General features: G+C 38.9%; 1 protein-coding gene across 5 annotated transcripts in view; it reads right to left on the reverse strand.

Annotated features, from left to right (window-relative positions):
• Window positions 1–13,307, reverse strand: part of LOC139446224 (IQ motif and SEC7 domain-containing protein 1-like) — a 189,174-nt gene that overhangs the window by 141,569 nt on the left and 34,298 nt on the right. Inside the window, exon 1 of one of the 5 annotated variants that reach the window (XM_071227560.1) lies at window positions 11,706–11,833. The exons of the other annotated variants lie outside the window; for them this stretch is intronic. Coding sequence (XP_071083661.1) covers window positions 11,706–11,725 — 20 coding nt within the window. The 5' untranslated portion in view covers window positions 11,726–11,833. Of the gene's footprint in view, window positions 1–11,705; window positions 11,834–13,307 lie in introns of those variants that run through there. 5 annotated transcript variants of the gene reach the window in all.

The raw sequence follows: 13,307 nt of genomic DNA on the forward strand, positions 1-13,307 counted from the left end.
GACTCCCCTGTTGTTGGTTAATGGCAGGTTTGGGTGTTGGTGATCAACAATGGCAGATAAAAATGGCAATTGTGTAAATAATGACATCCACAGGCATTTAATTCAAACATTTCATTAAGGAGAGTAACATATTTGCAGTATAAAAGTAGTAAAGGATCCAAATTAAACACGTCTTTAACCTTGGCTTAGGATGCCTGCGTCCTCTAATTAGTGGACTTACAATACTGAAATTGCTGAAGAATTACTAGGACTTGGCCAAACGCTGATTTACAAAGCAAAACACTTGGAGAAAAAAATAATTTAATTTTCACTTTGAAGAGCAAAACAAAGTATGAATTAGTTCTAATTATCTTCAGATGATTTCACATGTTGTTGTCTTGTGTGACGAGATCCTTTAAAGTGTAACATAACAGAAGAACACGTTCACAAACTGTTTAAGAACATATTATAAATTATGTTCACAGTATACATCCTATTTTCTTGCTGTAAGAGATCCACTTTTCTCAGCTATTCTAAGATAACAGCATTCTGCATGTTATGTGACACCAAATATCAAAACATAAATTTACAAAACAAATATCACAGATGGTTATCAAACTATAAATGCATTCACTCGGTTCATAACATAATGTCAGGCTAGATACGTTCAAGGAACTATGTGCAATCACTGACCCTTATCATAACAAGAATCTCATGCGTATTTTAACTGCCAATCTTTTTCTCAAGCATGTCTTTTGTGCCCACAAGGGAAGAAGCACAACTCACATGATGACAGGTTTCAAGCACAGGCCTTGCTTTGCCACCTGTTTTCCAATCCTCAGTTTGCTTGGGCATTGTTCTGGATAAATGTTCTTAAGGGTTCTTTAGAAAGTCATTAAGCCGAACACAGTGTTAAAGGTGAAGTGCGGACTTCAGAGTCGGTGATGTAGTCGGTGTACCTTATTGATATTCATACTCAGTCTTTCGCAAGAGTTTCTAGGACAAATCCCATCATCCAAATGTAGCTACTTTCTTCACTTTATTTTGAGGGTGTTCTGTGCAATAAAATTTGTGCTTCGTCTTGAGCAAATGTTCAGAACAGACAATGACACTTTGACAGGATCTTACCTTATTTATCTCATGTTGCCAAATCATGACACGATAAAGGTTTTGAAAATCAAAAAACATCGCTAACACAATGGGGGCATGTGACCAAATGCTTTCGTAATTTGTCAGACATACCTGCCTCCATGTTCATGATCATACAGTATTATCTATCCTATACAATTTCCCTATTCACTGATGAAGGCGATTGTCTGGCAGCTATGTGAATGTTTGAAGTTTCTCTCAGGGTTAACATAATAAATAAATCTCTATCAGCCCTGTCTGGGCAGACAAGTCAACCGTCTACTGACAAGGATAGGCCGAATATATTTCTCAACGTCTTTTTCTGCTCATGTAGCGTTGCCCATGCATACTGATCAACTATAGACAAAGCAAAAAGAAATGAGCTTTTCTCAACTGTAGCTTTTGTGCCGTTATTTACCTGCTTGGCTCAGGTTTATTTATTTGAATCTTCAAAGTCTAATGGTCTGTTTTCAGCTTCCCATTGAGGAAGGTTCAAGGACCAGATGTCTGGCTGTCTACAGCATTGCTCAAATAGCACCAACCCTTACCCTACAGCAGTGTCTGAAATTAACGGTATCCAAGGATCCTTGATGTTGGCTCCTACAGTATTCAATCCAGAGAGGCCTTGATTAACTTTTAATATACGTGATTTAAAAGGAACCTTTGGTCTTCATGCTTAATTTTGATCATTTCAAGGATTAGTAAATATTTTAATTTTCCCTCCCAATGATAACTATCATACTGGAATTGGACACTCAATTTTTCACTGTTACAAAAATAATATCCTGATATGTAATATACAATTTTTGGTGTGTTTTTAAATATCTGATTACCCCACAGGATTTTTGATTAACTTGAGCAAAGTCATTCCAACTCAACAACCAAACAAATGGCAAATCTTACATGCCCAAATGGTCTTGATGAAATACTATTATGACTACCACTTTTAGTGCGAAAACAAACTCCCCAGTGGAAGGGCAAGACTAATAGGGCAAAAGGACATCTCCAGTCTCGACTGACAGGCAATTTGGACGAAAAAATTGGAAAGCTATCTTTGTGTGACCATTCCTTCTATAATTCCCAGTCCCCAGAGGACTGGATGTGTTTACAGAAAGTGCCAGCCATGACATAACCCCCAAATGAATTCCTCCAGTCTTCAGGATCTCTGGAAAAACACTACCAGCCTGAGATTGAATATTTTTCTTTGTCTTCGAGTTGTTTCCAGGGATCATGTATTTTCTATCTCCAAATCCTCCCAGGCACATATAAAGGTTAAATGGCCAATCCGAAAGCTGATATTTAACATTTTTGGTCAATTTGAAATCTCAGCTCCAGCAGAGCACCTGTTTTGCTGAGAAGTCCCTTGATGATAACCAACAGGCAATTACCACTTTGAGCTTGGTTAATGTAATATCTATGACATGGCATCCAAAGCAGATGCCACCTTGTGCCTTCACAGTTAATTACTACTGGGAACAGTAAGAATATACTGCTCCCAACCACTTCAGTTGTTGCACAACCACCTGCTGAAATATTGGGACATTTCCTCCTAAATACTTTCTGTAGCTGGCATATGCTTGGACTGTGATTAAAACCCCTGGATATCGTGTTGCATGAAGGTGTCTTATCTTAGGCGATGGACCAGAGATAGGGTAATTGGGGAAGAGATATTTGCAGAGTCGCCTCAATAATATCAACCATGCAAGACTCGTTTAAAAGATAAGCAATCACACAGTTCAGGAGATAGCCGTTGGAGTCATTGAATATTCACTCACATGTACTCATTCGCATTGGATATTTCAATTTTGGGTATTCAATCGATTATTATTCCAGTCTATTTGGTTCTTTAAACCTTAGTAGGTATTTGTTCAAAAACTAATCATTACGTACTCAAATAGTTTCTTGTGCCATCTGAAGAGCGGACTTGGTAGACATTTTGGGTTGCTTTCTCAAATTAGAATTCATGAACCTTAAGCTTTATCTCAGGAAATACATTTTTCGATAAAAACAAGCAACTACATTTAAATTGAAAAAGAGTCCCAGTGAGATGGGAGATTCTGTAGAAAGTCTCGACTTGCTTCATTTAGTGCTATAGCATTACATTAAGGGCTTGGTATACGGGGAAAATAATATGGTTCAGGGAGTACATTTATCACTGCCGTAGAGTCAACTTTATAGGATGCCTCCAATCGATCAGTATATAAAACCCAGCAAGAAAAGACAGGTACGCCAGCTGAAAGGCCCAACTGAGTAATTACATATGTTTTTATACAGCATAGTAACTGAAACTTTTCATGCATATTTGTACTTAAGCACCTGAAAAATAATCGGGAATGGGGACTTTTTTGGCCATTTTTGCTGCAGCTATCGTGAACCACTGTTCAAGGCACCACCTGTGAAAAGTGCACACTGGTGATCGCAGGCAACTTTATCCAGCATCATAGAGAGATTTGTCCTTAAAACCATTATCCCCTACAGCGCATTGCTTTCAAAAGGACAATGTATTTGTTAATCAATGAAAAAAGGACAGGTAAGCAATAGATAATGCTTCTAAAGAGATGACAAATGTCAAGGTGTTTGTTGGTTTGTGTTGAAAGTTAGAAACAAAGATCTCACAAACCAATATTGATTTGTGGCCTACTCAATGCCTACGCAACGCCTACATACATCCACATGACATTTGAAGACAGAAAATTACCTGGCAGTCATCAGTTGCACCGATCTGACATATTGTATTAGCACAGCTAGACTTGGGTTATTGCACAATCTAGAAGACACAAGGGATGGTAAACATCTGTTTTGTAGGTTTTGTTTGATTTTTTGTTTAAAGCCGCACTCAGCAATAATCCAGCTATGATAGTGGCCCGTAAAAACCAGACAATCCAGTGATTGACATCATGAGCATTGATTCAGCAGAAGGTATAACAGACAACATTTTTCAACATGTCACATAAACTGTCAATATATCACCAGGTTTAACCCCAAACCTATAAAGAAGGTTAATTTTCATTGTAAGAACTTTATCCTAATCTTTTTAGTCTCAGCTTCTGGAAGCACAAGGCTACTAATGGATGGCAAAGGTTTATGAAAGTAATGGATCTTTTAAGCCATCTACCACTGAAGAGTAAGATATAATATTACTTCCTTAAAGAGGGTTCCTTTCTACACATTGTAGTATGTCTTATAGTTTGTCTTACAGTGAGTGTGTGTGTGTGTGCCTGCGTCTAAGCAAATCGGTGGTTGACAGCATGAGCACCCATCCATGCCATCGAACCACACAATCATCCAGGTAGTGCTGGAGTGAGTGAGTGAGTATGGTTTTTACGCCGCTTTTAGCAATATTCCAGCAATATCACAACGGGGGACACCAGAAATGGGCATCACACATTGTACCCATGTCGGGAATTGAAGCCGGGTCTTCGGCCTGACGAGCGAACGCTTTAACCAATAGGCTGCCCGACCGCCCCAGGTAGAGCTGGACCTTAACTGAGGAGTACCTGCATTTAATAAAAAGTAGGCCTAGCATGACATCATCAGAAAAAAACATACAGCAAAATGTGTTATATCAAAAGATTTCAGGCTCCATGCTAATCTACATATGCCTGGTCACCCAGTTAGCCGCACACTTGGAACCTATCCCCACCCCATCCCCCGACCTCAGAATCTATCCCAGGCATGAAGCTTAGAAAAATAATAAACAAGTTGTCATCTACAGTGTCTATCTAAGTTTCATGTCTTCCTGAAATATACCATGTGTACACTGTGTTTCTAAGACACCTGTCTGTACAAGTTGCTATTCTAAGTGGCAGTAATCCAGGCCATGTGTATCAGGAAGGAGGGATCTTCCCACCTGGTCAAGCTGAGGTCCCAATGGACATGTGTCACATCCACATGTCCCCTTGTGACTGATGGACACTGATCATGACAGGAAACGCTTGTCAAAGCAGGCTCAACACTTGAACAGGCTGAACAAGGGAAGTTGGTTTAAAAATCATTCATTTCAAAGTTCTCCTCAAGTGTGATTGGCAGGTCACAGTGTTGGAAAGAGTGATGAGGTTTGTGTTTTCAAAAAATAAAATTAGCAAGTGATGATTTATAACTGAATAATAGATGTGTTCTTTTTCTAAACAATTCAACTGGATTGCCTTTGAACTTTGATTGACAGTTCACAAAAGCAAAGGAAAAAAACTGTCTACAAAAGAGTAGAAGGTTGCGGTTGTGCTTTTAGGAAAAGGTGGCTAAAACACAGAAAGGCCAAAATGTTGACATGACATTCTTGAATGACAACAATCAAAACATATAAGGACCTTTTCAGATAATCCTAATTTTTCTGTCAAGCCACGAGGCCGGTCTACAATAGCTAGCTCACCAAGGAAAGGGCCCTCCTGCTTAAAATCTCCTCAGCTTTAGGCCTATTATGAGATTGACAAGAATTCTGTTCCTAAGTAATTGCTAGGACTTGTAGGGATAACAAGTTCCTCTTGAAAACAGTGTTCAGATTACAATGAATATTTCCCCACAAGGAGATGCCACATGAATGAACCAAGAAGATAAAATCTAAAGGAGTATTGAAACAATCTTTCATGGCTGAAAGATGTTGAACTTCAAAGGAAACACTTGACACATTGAAAACAAATCATCAGCAATGGCCTTTTTAAATCTTTTTAATGAAGGAAAGTCTATTTCAAAGATTCAAAATGAAAAAACTTTAGACCTGAACTGATGATTTTTTAATCAAAGTTTCTCAAGTTGAACACCTGTCAGTGTCAGTGTCATGTATTTCCTGCAGGCTAAGATGTGTCCTTATCCAGAGGAACTTTTTTTCAGAAATAAAGAAAATCATTAAAATTACTAAACCACAGAAACAAAATAACTTGTCATATGCAGTCTGTGACACTACTATCCTGAGCATGCCTCTTAGCACTAAGATTTTAGCGTTAATATATTTAGTGATTTTGTTTTTTTTTGTTTAATGCTGCACTCAGCAATGTTCCAGCTGTATGACAGCAGGCTGTAACAACATCCAGTCTGGACCAGACAATCCAGTGATTGACATCATGAGCATCGATCCAAGCAATTGAGATACGATGACATGCTTCAACCAAGTAAGTGAGCCTGACCACCCGATCCCATTAGCTGCCTCTAACGACAAGCATAGACACCTTTTACAGCAGGCAAGGGTTTACTGAAGAACTATACTACGCCGGATCTTCACAGGTCTTAGTTATTAGTTGAGCTTACTAGACCGAACAGACTTTTATCAGAGTCGGGCTTCAGACCAGTGGCTAAAGCCGAGGACTGCATATGGTATTAATCATGTTGATAATACCAGAAAGGTTTATGGGGCTTATTACCGATCCTAACCGTGTCAAAACATTACAACAAAGATGACTAATATTTATTCAACAACGACAAATTTCCTAATTAACTAGTTTGTAAGTGGAATATCTATCAGTAATTCATTTCCCAGTTGCATTCTGCTAGCATCTCCTGTTGCGCCATGCCATGACGGATCTGTAAATGTACTGACATGGCAGAACAACCATAAGTCATCCATTACCAACAGCTGGGCTTGGGCATATTTGTTGTTATAACATGTCAAGTGCTGTGGTGTCTACCGGCTCTGTCCTACAGTGCTAATGAGCTATTAATGATGTGAAGGTATGGCCAGGCCTAGAGATGGTCAACAAGCTGGTCTGGTGTGTCTTATCAGTCTGACCATGTGGCCAGACCTCTTTCTGACTTCTGTGTGCATGGGCTGTGAGTTAGACTAGCACAAGTCTCTAAGACAAAATTTATTAGTTAAAATCATAATTTCTAGATTATATATATAAAAAGAGCAAGTTGTCCCTATAAGACACCGGCGTCCAGTCCACATATCTAGACTTGCCTTTTATAAGGATAGAATTACAATACACCCATGGACTTATCATTCAGTACAGCCTTGGAGTAAGACTAGGCGGGAGTCTATGGACTCAAATTCTTCTTCATTCTAGTGTATCCATTACCATATATACCATATACCATATACTATATATATCCATTACCACTTGCATTGGTTCTTTCTGTTTAGTCTGGTGGACACAAACAATCAGAAAGCTAAGATTTTGATATAGGAAGCTTAGAGAATATCTACTGGTAAATGTGGTCTCCGACTGCGCCTCAAAAACTAACTATCTATTCCCCACCAACTAAACCTTTCGGATGGTAGCACACAGACTGGTCCCAACTAACATCTAGTCTGAAATTATTTTGGTTCAGTTGTCTATAATATATAATTGACATGAGCTCAGTGAAAAGAAAAATCTAGCTTGTGCAAGTATTGCAGACATGCTTGGGAGTTTGGGGATTTCTATTTCAGGGTCTGTATGAGAAACAAACTTAGGTCTAAATCCTTGGTTTTGAATCTGGTCCCACCATGTGGTCACAGTTCATGCCTTCTGGTCAAGAGATTGGAGATCCTTGGGACTGATGTCCAGGATTTGGATGTGTGTGGCAGGGCAGGTGTGGTGACCTTGAAGAGATGGGAATCCCAGATTGACAGCTGCTGTCAACACAAACACCTGCTAAAGACCATGTGGACGCACATGAAAACAGAATCTCTACTTTGTCTCCAGAGATAGAAGTTCCTTGTACCAAAACACCCTCAGGACCAAGCACAAATGTCATAATGACTTCAGTTGCATAAACATGATTAAATAATACAACAAAAATCCTGGGGTCCTTGTCATAGCCCTAACACCCAGGTGCTCAGGACTTCCTGTGATTTTAAAGATTGGCGTTGATAGGCTTGTACACTTGTATCATATGAACAGGATTTAATAATGGTATCATGTTTTAAAATCTTCTTTGGTTCATGGTCTGAATATAATACAAAATCTTTTTAAGCTGTTGGATGTAGGATCAATTTAATTCTTCGAAGGTCAGTGTGAAAAAGCCATTGTGTGGATAACGTCTCCATTCACACTATTGCAATGTTTCGGTGTAGATGCAAGCATCATGTTTGTATTTACGGGAAAATGATGCAACAGTGAAAAAAATATTTGTCATCCATACAATCAGTACCTTAGCCAACTGCTACATCAAAGAATTGACCCCTGAAGATCCCAGGTAGAAGAGGTCTTCAGCAACCCATGCATGCCGTAAAAGGCGACTATGCTTGTAAAAGGCGACTAACGGGATCGGGTGGTCAGGCTCACTGACTTGGTTGATGCATGTCATTGATCCCAATTGCGTGGATCGATGATCATGATATTAATCACTGGATTGTCAGGTCCAGACTCGATTATTTACAGACCGCCATCATATAGCTGGAATATTGGTGAGTACGGCGTTAAACAACAAACCAACTCCAAAGTATTAGCTACAGAATGATATTAGTACCATTTATTTGATACTTGTCCATTTAAACTTGTTCATATTAAAAGGTGAGGTGAGGTGAGGTGAAATTGGGTTTAACGTCGCGTCCAAGATTATTGCACTTATATAGCGACGTGCATGCACGTGTATGTGTGTGTGTGGCTGCTTGTACTAGTCCGGACTGATGCCGATTTATAGTGCTAGCTCACTGAGATACCATGCCGCAGTTTAACACGAATACCCCACTCAGACACAGTATACTGACTCCGAGCCGACCAGTCCTTGTTTTAGCCCCTTAATGCCGAGCGCCAGACAGGGTAACAACAAGTACAATCTTTTAACGTCTTTTTGTATGACGCGGCCCGGGATCGAACCCTGGACCTTCCGCTCTCTGGGCGGACGCTCTACCACAAGACCACGGAGGCGGTCGTTCATATTAAAAAGCCAAAGGATATGCTTAAGACTGGAGCTTCACCGTGAGCGAGCAGTATACTGAATTTCTGTAAACTTTTTGCAACCAAATATGTGCAGGTGATCTCAAATACAGGCTTCACAAATTGACAAGGGCAACAGAAAAGATCTCCTCCGTGACAGACAAACACACTAACCTCCCGACCCCACCATAAAGCTGAGACCTAACCATGACAAACCAAGACCAGACCCTTACTTTGTATAAAACTCCTAAATGAGTAATCCATGGTTACATTTCAATCACCCAGACTTTTTCATCCAGCAATATGAATAAAAGATCATCCATCTTGCGAGTTTCGGTATCAAGAACTATTGATCCCAGATTACATGGTACCGAACAATTTCAGGTTGACATCGAGTGATAAATCAACAGAAATACTTCAAAATCCCATATGCTCTAAAGGCCTCAAACTAGATAAGTTTGTCACTGACCATATGCTGAATTCTCCAGTGATCTGCTTCACGCTACACTTCGTGTATTGGAAAATCCAGCAATAATACAACATTAAACAGAAGCCAAGACATAACTCAGACACGATGAACCTTGTGGCAATCCCTGAAAACTCATACTTAAACAAACACTTTCATAAATTGTGTTTGTATGATTGATGAAAACATTTTCAAAGAATGCTTCATTTAATAACTTCTTATTTCATGTACTTGAGCCAAATGACAATGCTTCTGGCAGATATTAGCAATGTCCTAATGCAATGTTCAAAGGAGAGCCAGTGATGTTGAAGCAACATTTTATTCCTTTAATGTTAGACAAGAAATGAGAACAAGGAATCATTGACTGACACAAGGATGGGTAACAGGCCAGCATTGCCTTGTGTAACGGATGTTACTTCAGTGATGCAATGAAGTCAGTTCCAATTTTAGTTGTGGAGAATCTCCTGCTGCTGTCATCCCTGCCTATGTGGTGTCCCCATCACTAGGGCATCCTGCAGTAATTACATCCCTGCCTCTGCTCCTCACATCTAAGTCACGGACACTCTCTTGTTCCATTCAGTGAGAAAACAACTGCTTCTCGTGACATTTAACTAAAATTCAACAAATTCAAAATCGTTAAAGTACACTACCCTTTGAGAGATAATTACATATTTTTTTCTATGACATGTTGACTTAGTAATACTTCAGTGAAAAATATCTAATTCTACACGATGCTCATCATAACATTAAAGTTTTCAGTAAAGCAGAGAGGATTTATTTCTTCTTTTGTCATAACTTACTTCAAGAATCATTTTGAGGAAATTAACCTCAAATTGAATTTAAAAAGATTTTGTACATTTATTTTTTTTTATATATCCTGACATAAGCAAAATCCAAAAAAACAAAAATCAGTATTGACACAGCCATTCTAAATAACCCATAGTGAGTTAATTAACTCTAAAAACAGTCCTGGGACCACTTGCACAAAGCAATCCTAGCTCTAAGATGATCATAACTCCCATACTTTAACATAGGCTTAAGAATTAGACTGACCCTTTCTGTAGTCAATGAAAACATGTCTTTAAAATAATAAAAATATTTTTTTTGAAAGAACCTTTCCTTTGCTGCTGTTTTCATGTGGTATCAAGCAACTAGACTTGGTTAGTTTGATCTAGACTTGCCTAGGCTTTTAGTTAAAAAAATACCTAAAAAACTTAAATTCTAGTCATGATGCAGGACTAGCTTAAGACAGTCATAGTGCTAAGCCTGCTTTTGTGCAAGTGGGCCCAGGAGTACTAATACTAAATACTAATTGAATTAGTGGCCACCTAATGGAGTGCTGAATTTAAGATCTTAGGTTAACATATATGTCAATTCCTTGAGTAATGCAGCCTTCATGTGCCTGCCTGCCATCCGCTGTTCCACTTGACAGCAATTAACATCCCCCTAACTTGCCCCATCTCTCCTACTGACACTTATTGCACTATCAACCTCGGCCAAGCAGGTAGCGAGTGATACACGAACTGCCATGAACTACAGCCATATCTTGCTGGATTAGTCCCACAACTACCTACCCCAGGAACTGCCACTGGCAAAGATGGCTCAAGATAAATGCTATGTTCCTTAATAGCCTCAGATGTCATCAATTTGATGGTCAGTCTAACAAGGCTTTTCTAACACCTATACCTCAATATAACATCTTTAGTTTCTTCATGTATATATAAAAATAAAATAAAATAAAATAAAATAAAATAAAATAAAATAAAATAAAATAAAATAAAATAAAATTAAATAAAATTAAATAAATAAATAAATAAATAAATAACAATATTTTAACATGCAAAAAAATCATACATAGTGCAAACTGTATTAGAATATAAATCATTGAAGGAAATAATTGTCCCTCGTCCCAATCAGATATTGACATAAGATGCTTAAGAATACCATGATACATAAGCTTTGTACATTTTCCTTTTCAATTGTTTAGTATCATTAAGTTAAGACATGCTCTCTGATAAAATATATACCAGTATGCACACAAACACACCCAACATGCTCACATCACATGACACAGTACTCATACATACAACTGTTTTGAACAAAATATCTATGCGACTCAAAATCAATACCACTGTTGTTTCTATCTGAAACACAGCATGACGACCATGATGTGACAACAACGATTCATGTGACGAAATATTAACATACATTAAAGCACGTTGACATTCCCCCCAACACGCCCCAGGAGACAATGCCACCCTGTATACTATTCCCATCTCTACCTGGGAACATACGGCACAGCCTAGAGGTGCTGCATCACAGTATCAAACACCACTTACCCAATAATACAGATGTACATTTTCGTCAATCCAAAATAAAATCCCACAGCTGTTCACGAAAACACTGGGCACATATTCCACAGTTGTCACCCCAATAATCCAATTGTGTTAGAGCGGGAGAGGGGTGCACCGTCCACCAAGGTCCAGAGAGCCTGTTCGTCTGACCAATGGAGCCGGCTATAGGGGCAGCTGTGTTACGCTACAGTCGTACATACATAAACACAATGAACTAGCTTGGATGACCCGCTTCACTGCCTCCATCCCTGCTTTCAATAATCTCTCGTTAGTGATGGGGATATATCACCTGATTTGCATTCTCAACCAGCAATTAACCGTAAGATGTTTAATTGCCATTTGTAATTAGTGGGTATTTTTTAAAGTTATAATCCACGCAAGGTTTTTATAACCTGCTTCCCCTGGAATGATAATGGACTGCTCCTTTATACAAGGAGCAATGGGAGGTATCTTATGGCACGAGCCAATTTGTGGGGTGAAGGAACGGAATATGCTATGAAACCGTCACTTAGAAATGTAGATTTATAACCAAGGGTTTGTGATCTTGTGATCAATATACAGTTTTTATCCAACCCACCCATTGTGATTGTTAACCAATATAGACAATAGTGTTTGTTCTTAATCTGTGAGATATTCAATATCCCTCGTGGGGCCGATGCTTCACTGGAACTGTTGTAAACATGATTACAGGTATCTGTCCTTTTGAAGGCCCGTGCTCAGTCACAAATGATTGGTTGTCCGAGGCTCAAATGGACGGGGGCAGGTGTGTAAATGGTCAAACCGGGATTCAAAGTAGCGACAATCATCATTACCACACAATGACGAACCCGACATGCCAAAGCATGTTGCCACGGTGATTGTATATATATATTGGACTTTGATAAGATATTTGTCAAAATAACAGATGAAAGACCAGGATACACCAGTGTGATTTAAACCCTTTAGGAATCTAATAGTGTAACAATAGAATGGTGGTAGACCAACAAACCCATGAAGTGGACAATTGTTAGTGAGTGAACTCTCCGTGCATGCCGGCAGCTAATCAAAGGTCTGGGATATTGACTGTACAGGGTCTTCACAATCACACATACCACAGGCACCTACTTGTTTAGAAAATACCTTGTCAGACAAAATGAGCTGTTATAAAACAAGCTGACACAAAGAATACCTCCAGCATGGTATTTGTAATATTCCATACAAGAATGGCAGTTATGCCAACGTCAGAATGTTTAACAAACTCAAACATTATTTTTAATTCTTTCAAATAAATGTTACAAATTGTTTTGAGTTCAAAAGTTTGAAAAAGAAATTGTTTGTTTCTTTTGTTTGTTTGCTGTTTAACGCCACACTCAGCAATATTCCAGCTATATGAAGGCAGTCTGTTAATAATCGAGTCTGAACCAGATAATTCAGTGATTGACATCATGAGCATCGATCCATTCAATTGGGATCAATGACATGCATCAACCAAGTCAGCGAGCCTGACCACCCAATCCCGTTAGTCGCCTCTTACAAAAAGCATAGTACCTTTTTTTGGCAACATGGGTTGCTGTAGACCTATTCTACCCCGGATCTTCACGGGTCGAA

This window comes from Haliotis cracherodii, unplaced genomic scaffold, assembly GCF_022045235.1.
Source record: "Haliotis cracherodii isolate W230 unplaced genomic scaffold, xgHalCrac1.p SCAF_6, whole genome shotgun sequence".
NCBI classification, from domain to species: domain Eukaryota; kingdom Metazoa; phylum Mollusca; class Gastropoda; order Lepetellida; family Haliotidae; genus Haliotis; species Haliotis cracherodii.